Raw genomic sequence first — 13065 nt, 5'->3', positions numbered from 1 at the left:
CTTTACATCAGGGTCCCCAGAGAGCCCCCCTTACATTAGGGTCCCCAGAAAGCCTCCTCCTTTCATCTGAGTTCCCAGAGAGCCCCCCACTTGCATCAGGGTTTCCAGAGAGTCCCCCTTATATTAGGGTCCCCAGAGAGCCTCCCCCTTAAAATCAGGGTCCCCAGAGAGCCTCCCCTTGCATCAGGGTCCCCAGAGAGCTCCCTTACTTACATCAGGGTCGCCAGAGAGCCTCCTCTCCCCTTGGGGACCCCTGCAGAGACTCGAGGCTATGGGTCCCAGATTCGGGGCTATAGCCCCAAAAGCCACCCCCTACCGACGCCACTGTCCAAGAGGAAGATGGTTATCCACCACTGGTATTGGAAAGGAGCTTATAGTGAGCACCAATTAGCCTGGAATACTCGAGCATCAGCCACCAAGGAGCAAATTCAGGTATTACCCAGAAAATATAAAGAGAGACTCCATAGTGTATACCGTACCAGAAAGGATTTAATAGAATAAAAGGATTGCCCTTACAAATACGAAGATAAGAACAATCATTAAAAAAAACAGCCGGCCAGCAAGCGAACACCCGTTCACTGAGTATGCGTGATGACGTCAGCACGTCAAACTCCCTACTTGCGTTTCGTCACAATCTGACGTCGTCTCGGGGAAGACGTTCATCATAAGAACTCACTATATGTTTTTTATGGACTGTTCATTTTTTACTTGTGTCATTTATACACAACCATTGACTTGGACTATTTACATAAAAAAATTAAAAAAATGATTTTTCAATTCAAACTTATTTGGTCCTGTTTTTTTAGCACTGCTACTTTGTATTATTTATCTGTTTCTGTGTGTATCTCATGGTTTTAGCAGCTGCTCTCTTTACACAATTTTTTTGTTCTATATACGGTTTTCAGCGTGGTAGTTTTCCACTTTCTAGCTATATATTTGTTAGGGAGAAGAAAAACAAAAACGCAACATGCAAAACGCATGTAAACACACAAAACGCATGTAGAAACACATCAAAAACGCAACATTTGCGTTTCTGGTGTGGGTCCATTGAAGGCTATGCAATCTGCTGGGGAGGAATCCCCGACTCTTTCCAAAAACGCAGTGGCTGAAAAACCCAATGACGTGAATGTGTATACTATAGGAAACAATGTTAAATGGACTGTAGTGCATTTCTGCAAAATGCAGTAAAAACTGCATAGGTGTGACCGTAGGATCAGTGTTGCGTACAGTCGCTTGACTTGAACCTGACTCTTCAGCTTGAGTTTCGGATTTTCCACTGCTGGTTACTCAGCAGCGGAACCGCCAATGTAACAAAAGCGGTTTCTAGCCTCATTTTTAGGTCACAGGATGTTCGCTTCCTCAGAGACACATACGAGGGGTTTCTAGTTCTTCGAAAGGAAAGCGACCCACCACCCTGGAATGCGCCAGCGACCGCCTAATAATTACACGTAAGGCTGCGGATGGCATTTCATTAAGGAGCTGCAGATGGAGAAAGTGTCTCATGAAAGCGGCGGCGGGATCTGAAGTTATGAAGCGCCGGAGCTGGATGGGAGGGACTGCGAGGAGGGAGGGCCGCCATGATCCCTTAAAGGGGACCTGTAACACCATGCCAAGAATAGCGAATGCTGATTGTATACTGAGAATTGAAAAAGTATTCATACCCCTTTAAATTTCCCCCTTTTTGTCATGTTACAACCAAAAACGTGAATGTATTTTATTGGGATTTTATTTGGTAGACCAACACAAAGTGTCACATAATTGTGAAGTGGAAAGAAAATGATAATTGATACAAATAAATATGAGAAAACTGTAGGGGGGGGGGGGGGCATTTGTATTCAGCCCCCTTTACTCTGATACCCCGAACTAAAATCTAGAGGAACCAATTGCCTTCAGAAGTCACCTAATTAGTAAATAGAGTCCACCTGTGTGTCATTTATTCTCAGTATAAATACAGCTGTTCTGTGAAGCTCTCAGAGGTTTGTTAGAGAACCTTAGTGAACAAACAGCATCATGAAGGCCAAGGAACACACCAGACAGATCAGGGATAAAGTTGTGGAGAAGTATAAAGCAGGGTTAGGTTATAAAAAAAAATCTCCCAAGCTTTGAACATCTCATGGAGCTCTGTTCAATCCATCATCTGAAAATGGAAAGAGTATGGCACAACTGCAAACCTACCAAGACATGGCCGTCCACCTAAACTGACCGGCCGGGCAAGGAAAGCATTAATCAGAGAAGCAGCCAAGAGGTCCATGGTAACTCTGGAGGAGCTGCAGAGATCCACAGCTCAGGTGGGAGAATCTGTCCACAGGACAACTATTAGTCGTGTTCTCCACAAATCTGCCCTTTATGGAAGAGTGGCAAAAAGAAAGACATTGGTGAAAGAAAGCCATCTGCATAGCTCCGAACTGTCCCTGATTTTGAGGGACTGTCCCTGATTTGTCTCTGATTTCGCGGGACTGTCCCTGATTTGTCTCTGATTTCACGGGACTGTCCCTGATTTGTCTCTGATTTCACGGGACTGTCTCTGATTTGTCTCTGATTTCACGGGACTGTCCCTGATTTGGAGCAATGTCCCTCTGTCCCTTTTTCTTCCTCATTTTGATCTGATCTATATAGTTGTATTTAAAAAGCACTTTTTGTCTTTCAAAAAGTGTTTCCCAGTGCTAAGCCTTTCATTCAATTTCTAAATTGCTGCATTTGTACATTTTAAAAGCCAATATAAAGGAATAGTAGTGGTAAAAAAAAGCCCTTGTGGATTTAATTAACCTTTTTTTTTGGTTAATTCTCCCTTAAGGGGGTGTGGCAGGGGGGCGTGTCCTATGCCTACATACGTTTGATAGTAGGTGTTCCCATCTCAAAATGTTGGGGGGTGTGCAGAAGTCCCGTTGGAAATAGGGGAAGAAGTTGTCTCTGGGACAGGAAGTCGTGGGCAGCAATATTAATATAATATAACTATTATTATAATATAACAAATATTAATATAATTAAATATTAAATATAATATTATAATAATATAATTAATATTAATATGTATATTAACATTTAAAGCCCAATGCTAGCCAAAACTTTTGAAAGTTAAAACTTCTCCCAGTTTTTTTTTTTTTAATTCTGTCTGTGACCCCATTGGGACCATTTCCCTCAGTTCCTGTCCCTGTGGCACCAAAACAAGAAAATGGTTATGGGGGGGGTGATCATTACCAGGACAGGAAGTCACAGACAGCAGTATATGAACATCAAAGCCCAACGCCAGTCCAAAAATTTGAAAAGTTTTTTTTTTTTTTTTTTTTTTGCCTGTGACCCCATTGGGTGGATTTTCCCCACTTCCTGCCCCTGTGACACCTATGCAAAAAAAATGGGGGCGTGGTCATCACCAGGGCATGAAGTCACAGACAGCAATATAAACCTCAAATGCCAACTTCAGCCTAAACACAAAAAGTTTTTACATTTCTCAGTCTTTCTATTTTCAGTTTCTATTGGTGACCCAATTTGAGTGATTTGCCTCACTTCTTGTCTCTGTGACACCTGTGCAATAAATGGGGGGAGCAGCTGTCTCTGGGACAGGAAGTCATAGGCAGCAATATTATTATAATATAAATATTATTAGAAAATAATAAATATAAATATAATAAATATAAATGAAATATAATATTATTAATATAATATTAATATATAAATATATAATATATAAATATATATATATATATATAAACATTTAAAGCCCAATGCTAGTCCAAACTTTTGAAAGTTAAATATTTCCCCCAGTTTTTTTCCGTCCTTGTCTGTGACTACATTGAGACCATTTCCCTCAGTTCTTGTCCCTGTGACACCAAAACAATAAAATGGGGAGGGGTTATCATTAACAGTACAGGAAGTTACAGACAGCAGTATATAAACATCAAAGCCCATCTCCCATCAAAATTTTGAAACGTTTTTCCATTTTTTTTTTTTTTTTTGCCTGTGACCCCATCAGGGTTGATTTGCCCCACTTCCTGCCCCTGTGACACCCATGCAAAAAATGGGGGAGTGGTCATCATCGGGGCATGAAGTCACAGACAGCAATATAAACATCAAATCCCAACCTCAATATCAAATTTAGATTTTCTCAATTTTTCTTGTTTCTTTCTGTGACTCCATTGGGTTAATTTGCCCCACTTCCTGCCCCCGTCACACCTATGCAAGAAAATGGGGGGGGGGGGGGGAGTGGTAATCACCATCAGCAGTAAAAACCTAACAGGAGTTCCAATCCTTCCCCACTTTTTTTTTTTTTTTTGGGAGGAGGTACACTTTAAAGTCCATGAGATCTGTAGATGTGATCAGATCATCCCACACTCCTCGGGATTCCCGTTACCACCTCCGCTGGGAGTCGGCTCCTCGGGACGGACCGGAATGGGCTGCGTGTGCCGAGGTCCAGGAAAAACTCCCCGGATTATTTTTAGTGGCCAATGAGAGTCTCTGCCTGCTGGGAGAGAGGACAGAGCGAGCTTTCAGAGAGTGGCAACACCCAACATCCCAAATCTTAGAGTCTCCCCCTCCCAACCAGGACCATAATCTCCCTCCTCCCTACACAACCAGGACCATGGAGACACACAGACCTCTCCGGATCCTGCTCTGCCTGATCAGTGCTCAAGGTAAGACCCCCCCCCAATATACCCTCACTGCATGTCTACAGGACAGGGGCTGTCTGACTGGAAGGCTCTAAGGTGGTGGAACCTTCTCAAGCTTCACGTGTTTTGCTGATCTTCTCATCTCACTGAAGGTCTACCAGAGAGGGTCTCTTTAGATGGAAAGAGTAGGCTCTCAGCAGTCTTTGAGGATGTGAAACCCTCACAAGCCTCCTCATGTGTTCACCTCTCCCCCCCCCCCCCCCCATCTCAATATAAGTCTACCAGACAGGGTCTGTTTTATTAAAAAGGGCAGACTCTCTGCAGTCCCGAAAGTGGTGAAACCCTCACAAGCCTCCTCATGTGCTTTGCTGACCTTCTCATCTCCCTCCAAGTCTACTGGACAGGGGCTGTCTGATTAGAAGGACCAGACCCTCTGCAGGCTCTAAGGTGGTGGAACCTTCTCAAGTTTCATGTGTTTTGCTGATCCTCTCATCTCAGTGAAGGTCTACCAGACAGGGTCTCTTTAATTGGAAACAGTAGGCTCTCTGCAGTCTTTGAGGATGTGAAACCCTTACAAGCCTCCTCATGTGTTCATCCCTCTCCCCCATCTCATTATATGTCTACCAGACATGGTCTGTTTTATTGAAAAGGGTAAACTCTCTGCAGTCCCGAAAGTGGTGAAACCCTCACAAGGCTCCTCATGTACTTTGCTGACCTTCTCATCTCCCTGCAAGCCTACTGGACAGGGGCTGTCTGCTTGGAAACAGAAGGCTCTCTGCAGTTTCTAAGGATGTGAAACCCTCACAAGACTCCTCATGTGCTTTACCCTCTACCAGTCAGGGTCTGTCTGATTGGAAACAGTAGGCTCTCTGCAGTCTTTGGTGGTGAAATTCTTCACAAACTTCATGTTCTTTGCTGATCCTCTCACCTCACTGTAAGTCTACCAGACTGAGTCTGTCTTATTGGAAACAGTAGACTCTCTGCAGGCTCTGAGAATGTCAAACCCTCTCCAGCCTCCTCATGTGCTCTAATCTCTACCAGAGTCTGTCTTATTGGAAACAGGAGGCTCTCTGCAGGCTTTAAGGATGTCAAACCCCCCTCTAGACTTGTCACTGCAGGTTTACAAGACTAGGTCTGTCTGATTGGAAACAGTAGGCTCTCTGCAGTCTTTGAGGATGTGAAACCCTCACAAGCCTCGTGTGTTCAGCCTCTCTCCCCCATCTCATTATCAGTATACCAGATAGGGTCTGTTTTATTGAAAAGGGTAGACTCTCTGCAGTCCCGAAAGTGGTGAAACCATCACAAGCCCCCTTGTGTGCTTTGCTGACCTTTTCACCTTCCTGCAAGTCTACTGGACAGGGGCTGTCTGCTTGGAAACGGTTGGTTCTCTGCAGTCCCTAAGGAGGTGAAACCCTCACAAGCCTTCTCATGTACTCTACTCTCTACCAGACAGGGTCTGTCTGATTGGAAACAGCAGGCTCTCTGCATGCTCTAAGATGGTGAAACCCTCACAAGCTTCATGTTCTTTGCTGATCCTCTTATCTTACTGCATGTCTACCAGACAGAGTCTGTCTTATTGAAAACAGTGGACATTTTGCAGGCTCTAAGGATGTCAAACCCTATCAAGCCTTGCCATTGCAAGTCTACAAGACCGAGTCTCTTTAATTGGAAACAGGGGGTTCTCTGCAGGCTTTAGGGATGTGAAACCCTCACAAGGCTCCTCATGTGCTTTGCTGATCCTCTTATCTCACTGCAAGTCTACCAGACTGAGTCTCTTTAACTGGAGACAGTAGACTCTCTGCAGGCTCTAAGGATGTGAACCCCTCACAAGATTTGTCATTGCATGTCTACTGGACAGGGGCTGTCTGATTGGAAACAGTAGGCTCTCTGCAGGCTCTAAGGTGGTGAAACCTTCTCAAGCCTCATGGTTTGCTGATCCTCTCATCTCACTGCAACTCTACCAGACAGGGTCTGTCTTATTGAAAACACTAGATTCTCTGCAGGCCTTGAGGATGTGAAGCCCTCACAAGCCTCCTCATGTGTTTGACCCTCTACCAGACTGGGACTGTCTGATTGGAAACAGTAGGATCTCTGTAGTCTTTGAGGATGTGAAACCCTCACAAAGCCTCATGTACTCAGCTTTCTCCTCTTATCTCACTGAATGTCAACCAGACAGGGTCTGTCTTATTGTAGGCCCTCTGCAGGCTCTAGGGATATGAAGCCCTCACAAGCTTCCTCATGTGCTCTACCCTCTATCAGCAAGGTCTGTCTGATTGGAAACAGTAGGCTCTCTGCAGTCTTTTAGGACATGAAACCCTCACAAGCCTCATGTTCTGTGCTGAGCCTCTAATTTTATTGTATGCCTACTGGACAGGGTCTGGCTTATTGTAAACAGTAGACTCTCTGCAGTCTCTAAGGATGTCAAACCCTCACAAGCCTCCTCACATGCTCTACCCTCTACCAATCGGGTAGATTGGTATGGATTTTGGGGGGAGGGACCCCGCGCCATTTTATTCACAATTTCTATTAGCCGGAATTTTTTCTTTTTTTACATGCTCGCTCGTCCCCTCCCTTTCCTGAACTGTTGGGCTGCATGCCTGGATAAGGGTCTGGTATGGATTTTGGGGGGGACCCCACAGCATTTTTTAACCACTTCGCATTTAGGCCAATTCTGACACTTCGCTCCTACATGTCAAAAATCATCATTTCTTTGCTATAAAATTACATAGAACCCCCAAACATTATATATGTTTTTTTAGCAGAGACCCTAGAAAATACAATGGCAGTCATTGCAACTTTTTATCTTGCACGGTATTTGCGCAGCAATTTTTCAAACGCGTTTTTTTTTTTTTTAAAAAACAGTTTCATGCTTTAAAAAAAACAAAACAGCAAAGTTAGCCAAATTTTTTTGCATTGTGTGAAAGATGAAGTTACGCTGAGTAAATAGATACCTAACATGTCACGCTTCAAAATTGCACACACTCGTGGAATGGCGCCAAACTTTGGTACTTAAAAATCCCCATAGGCGACGCTTTAAAATTTTTTGCTGGTTACATGTTTTGAGTTACAGAGGAGGTCTAGGGCCAAAATTATTGCTCTCGCTCTAACGTTCGCGGCGATACCTCACATGTGTGGTTTGAACACCATTTTCATATGTGGGCGGGACTTACGTCTGCATTCGCTTCTGCGTGCGAGCTCAAGGGGACAGGGGCGCTTTAAAAAAAATTTTTTTATTGTTAATTTTACTTAAAATTTTTTATTTTGACACTTTTTAAAAAAAAAAATTTTTTGATCACTTTTATTCCTATTACAAGGAATGTAAACATCCCTTGTAATAGGAATATGACATGATCGGTCCTCTTTACAGAGAGATATAGGGTCAATAAGACCCCACATCTCACCTCTAGGCTGGAAAGCCTAAAATAAAAAAAAAAAAAAACGATCACCGCTTCCCAGCCGAAGCGGCGCCGTTTTTTTTAATGCAGAGGCCGAGCGTGACGTCATAACATCGCGCCCAGCCTCCGAACGATCATAGAGACTCCGGTGACCATCTGGAAATCTCTATGATCTACATCCGGCGCCGGCGGATCCGCTCTCCGACTCACCGGTCGCTGAGGTGAGTCGGTAGAAGCACCGGAGGGCGTCGGGAGGGGGGATATCCCCTTTCGCCGCCCGTAAGAACGATCAAGCGACGGAACAGCCGCTATGATCATTCTTATGGTGTATGGAATCGCCGGCTGAAAATGCCGGTATCTGAATGATGTCTGTAGCCTCAGGCATCATTCAGATATAACCCCGGAAAGTCGAGGCCGTCATATGACGGCCTCCAGATGTCAAGAGGTTAAAATTTTGCTCTGGGGTTCCCTTCCAGCAGTGGCGTCACTAGGGTTGGTGTCACCCAGTGCCAAAAAAATTGGTGTCACCCCCCTCCACCAACTACCTCAGTACAGACCCCCCTCCACTAACTACAGACCCCACTCCATCAATATAGCCCCCCTCCCTCAGTACAGACCCCCTTCCATCAATATAGACCCCCCCACTAAGTACAGACTCCCCTCCCTCAGTACAGACCCCCTCCATCAGTACAGACCCCCGCTCAGTGCAGACCCCCTTTCCTCAGTATAGACCCCCCACTAAGTACTGACCCCCTCCCTCAGTACAGACCTCCCATCAGTACAGAAACCCTTCCTCAGTACAGAGTCTGCAGACCCCCCTCCATCAGTATCAACCTCCCACCTCAGTGCAGACCGCCCCATCAGTACATACACCCCCCCCAGTGCTGACCCCCATCAGTATAGAATCCCCCGTCAGTGCAGACTCCCCCATCAGTATAAAATCCCCCCCTCAGTGCAGAGCCCCCCATTAGTATAGAATCCCCCCTCAGTGCAGACCCCCCATTAGTATAGATTCCCCCCTCAGTGCAGAGCCCCCCATTTGTATAGAATCCCCCTCAGTGCAGAGCCCCCATTAGTATAGACATCCCCCTCAGTGCAGAGCCCCCCATTAGTATAGACATCCCCCTCAGTGCAGAGCCCCCCATTAGTATAGAATCCCCCTCAGTGCAGAGCCCCCCATTAGTATAGAATCCCCCTCAGTGCAGAGCCCCCCATTAGTATAGAATCCCCCTCAGTGCAGAGCCCCCCATTAGTATAGAATCCCCCTCAGTGCAGAGCCCCCCATTTGTATAGAATCCCCCTCAGTGCAGAGCCCCCCATTAGTATAGAATCCCCCCAGTGCAGAGCCCCCATTAGTATAGAATCCCCCAGTGCAGCACCCCCATTAGTACAGAATCCCCCTCAGTGCAGCGCCCCCCATTAGTATAGAATCCCCCTCAGTGCAGCGCCCCCCATTAGTATAGAATCCCCCCCAGTGCAGAGCCCCCATTAGTATAGAATCCCCCAGTGCAGCGCCCCCCATTAGTATAGAATCCCCCTCAGTGCAGAGCCCCCCATTAGTATAGAATCCCCCTCAGTGCAGAGCCCCCCATTAGTATAGAATCCCCCTCAGTGCAGAGCCCCCCATTAGTATAGAATCCCCCTCTGTGCAGAGCCCCCCATTAGTATAGAATCCCCCTCAGTGCAGAGCCCCCATTAGTAAAGAATCCCCCTCAGTGCAGAGCCCCCCATTAGTATAGAATCCCCCTCAGTGCAGAGCCCCCATTAGTATAGAATCCCCCTCAGTGCAGAGCCCCCCATTTGTATAGAATCCCCCTCAGTGCAGAGCCCCCCATTAGTATAGAATCCCCCCCAGTGCAGAGCCCCCATTAGTATAGAATCCCCCAGTGCAGCGCCCCCCATTAGTATAGAATCCCCCTCAGTGCAGAGCCCCCCATTAGTATAGAATCCCCCTCAGTGCAGCGCCCCCCATTAGTATAGAATCCCCCTCAGTGCAGCGCCCCCCATTAGTATAGAATCCCCCTCAGTGCAGCACCCCCCATTAGTATAGAATCCCCCTCAGTGCAGCGCCCCCCATTAGTATAGAATCCCCCCAGTGCAGAGCCCCCATTAGTATAGAATCCCCCAGTGCAGCGCCCCCCATTAGTATAGAATCCCCCTCAGTGCAGCGCCCCCCATTAGTATAGAATCCCCCTCAGTGCAGAGCCCCCCATTAGTATAGAATCCCCCTCAGTGCAGAGCCCCCCATTAGTATAGAATCCCCCTCAGTGCAGAGCCCCCCATTAGTATAGAATCCCCCCCAGTGCAGAGCCCCCATTAGTATAGAATCCCCCAGTGCAGCGCCCCCCATTAGTATAGAATCCCCCCCAGTGCAGAGCCCCCATTAGTATAGAATCCCCCAGTGCAGCGCCCCCCATTAGTATAGAATCCCCCCCAGTGCAGAGCCCCCATTAGTATAGAATCCCCCAGTGCAGCGCCCCCCATTAGTATAGAATCCCCCCCAGTGCAGAGCCCCCATTAGTATAGAATCCCCCAGTGCAGCGCCCCCCATTAGTATAGAATCCCCCCCAGTGCAGAGCCCCCATTAGTATAGAATCCCCCAGTGCAGCGCCCCCCATTAGTATAGAATCCCCCCCAGTGCAGAGCCCCCATTAGTATAGAATCCCCCAGTGCAGCGCCCCCCATTAGTATAGAATCCCCCCCAGTGCAGAGCCCCCATTAGTATAGAATCCCCCAGTGCAGCGCCCCCATTAGTATAGAATCCCCCTCAGTGCAGCGCCCCCCATTAGTATAGAATCCCCCTGCACATGTCCACCCACATACTGTATGCATAAAGTTTACAGACCTCAGAACAGCGCGGACAGATGCACACAGCCGTGTGTGTCCCTCGGGCTCCTCCTCCTCCTGTGTGAAGTAAACAGAGAGGAGGGGGAGGCGGCTTCAGTCCGCTGTGCTGAGGGACACAGCACAAGCCGCAGCGGGCAGTGTAGCGGTGTGTGCCGCTACCTACGGGTGTCACCCCTCTGGCGGGTGTCACCCGGTGCAGCCCGCACCCCCCGCACCCACCTAACAACGCCACTGCCTTCCAGTTCCATATGGTATTGATCTGGATTTTTACATTCACACTTGCTCGTCCCCTCCCTTTCCTGACCTGCCGGGCTGCACGCCCAGATAAAGGTCTGGTATGGATTTCGGGGGGACCCCATGCAGTTTTTTTTAACAAATGTTTAACTTGAGATACTTTCACATTGTATTTACATTGGTTGTTATATTTTGGTCTATTTCCCTACGTTAACACCTATGCGTTCTTTTGTGTGTTTTGCATTTTGCAGAAATGCACTACAGTCTACTTAACATGGTTTCCTATGGTACACATTCACATCTACGCATTTTTCAGCTGCTCCATTTTTTTCCTGCATGCATTTTTTGACGCGTTTTTGTGGTTTTTTTTTATTTATTTATTTTTATTTATTTTGATTTTTTTTTCCCCTTAAAACACTGTATGTAGCTGGTTGCTAAGGAGCGGGCCGGAAAGGCTGCCGCATCCTTAACAACCGGTGATTCATCAGCTGTTAGTGGGGTCCCCTGCTGACAGCTTAATGTAAAAAAAGAGAATTGCCGGCTAAAAAATTTGTGAAAAAAATGGCGTGGGGTTCCCCCCCCCCCCATAATCCATACCAGACCCTTATCCAAGCATACAGCCCAGGAGGTCAGGAAAGAGGGGGGAGGAGCGAGCATGAATGCAAAAAAAAATGCCAGCTAATAAAAATGTGAATAAAATGGCGCGGGGTCCCCCCAATATCCATACCAGACCCTTACTGAGCATGCAGCCGGCAGGTCAGGAAAGAGGGGGGACGAGCGAGTGTGATTGTAAACTAAAAAGAATTGCCGGCTAAAAAATTTGTGAAAAAAATGGCACGGGGTCCCCCCCAAAATCCATACCGGACCCTTATCCAAGCATACAGCCCAGGGGGTCAGGAAAGAGGGGGAGGAGCGAGCGTGAATGTAAAAAAAAAAAGAATTGCCGGCTAAAACATTTGTTAAAAAAACAGCGTGGGCCCCCCCCAAAATCCATACCAGACCCTTATCCGGGCATGCAGCCCGACAGGTCAGGAAAGGAAGGGAACGAGCGAGTGTGAATGTAAAAATCCAGATCCATACCGTATGGAACTGGAGCGGAACCCCACAGCAAAATAAAAAAAAATGCTGTGGGGTCCCCCCAAAATCTATACCAGACCCTTATCCAAGCATACAGCCCAGGAGCCAGGAGGTCTGGAAAGAGGGGGGAGGAACGAGCGTGAATGTACAAAAAAAGAATTGCCGGCTAAAACATTTGTTAAAAAGACAGCGTGGGGTCCCCCCAAAATCCATACCAGACCCTTATCCAGGCATGCAGCCCGACAGGTCAGGAAAGGGAGGGGATGAGCGAGCATGAATGTAAAAAAAATTATTGCCGGCTATTAAAAATTGTGAATAAAATGGCGCGGGGTCCCACCCAAAATCCATACCAGACCCTTACTGAGCATGCAGCCGGCAGGTCAGGAAAGAGGGGGGACGAGTGAGAATGAATGTAAAATAAAAAGATTTGCCGACTAAAAAAATTTGTAAAAAAAATGGAGTGGGGTCCCCCCCAATCCATGCCAGACCCTTTGAGTCTGTTATGGATTGGGAAGGGAACCACACGTCAAAATAAAAAAAACATGGCGTGGGGTCCCCCCCAAATCCATACTAGACCCTTATCCAAGCACGCAGCCTGGCAGGTCAGGAAAGAGAGGGGCCGAGTGAGCACCTTATCTGCCTCTGTTGATGGGGACAAGGGCCTCTTCCCCACAACCCTGGCTGGTGGTTGTAGGGGTCTGCGGGTGGGGGGGGGCTCTGTAAGTCCCGTTTAACAAGGAGGCCCCCAGATCCCACCCACCATGTGAATGAGTATGGGGTAGATCCCAAAAAAAGAAGAAAAAAAAAGCTCCACCCGCCACAAACACTCCCGGCGTGAACGTAGGGTTAGAAACTTTTTTTGGAAACTTTGGAAACTTTATTATATATTTATTATACCTGAGGCATGT

The 13065-nt window shown here is 47.0% G+C and overlaps 1 protein-coding gene across 1 annotated transcript in view; it reads left to right on the top strand.

The window, feature by feature from the left end:
- Positions 1-4428: 4428 nt before the first annotated feature.
- Positions 4429-13065, top strand: part of ITGA10 (integrin subunit alpha 10) — an 81629-nt gene continuing 72992 nt past the window's right edge. Inside the window, exon 1 of the mRNA XM_073609332.1 lies at positions 4429-4628. Coding sequence (XP_073465433.1) covers positions 4577-4628 — 52 coding nt within the window. The 5' untranslated portion in view covers positions 4429-4576. The remainder of the gene's footprint in view (positions 4629-13065) is intronic.

This window comes from Aquarana catesbeiana, linkage group LG13 (genome assembly GCF_042186555.1).
Source record: "Aquarana catesbeiana isolate 2022-GZ linkage group LG13, ASM4218655v1, whole genome shotgun sequence".
NCBI classification, from domain to species: Eukaryota; Metazoa; Chordata; class Amphibia; order Anura; family Ranidae; genus Aquarana; species Aquarana catesbeiana.
This window is presented reverse-complemented; position numbering and strand designations above follow the sequence as displayed.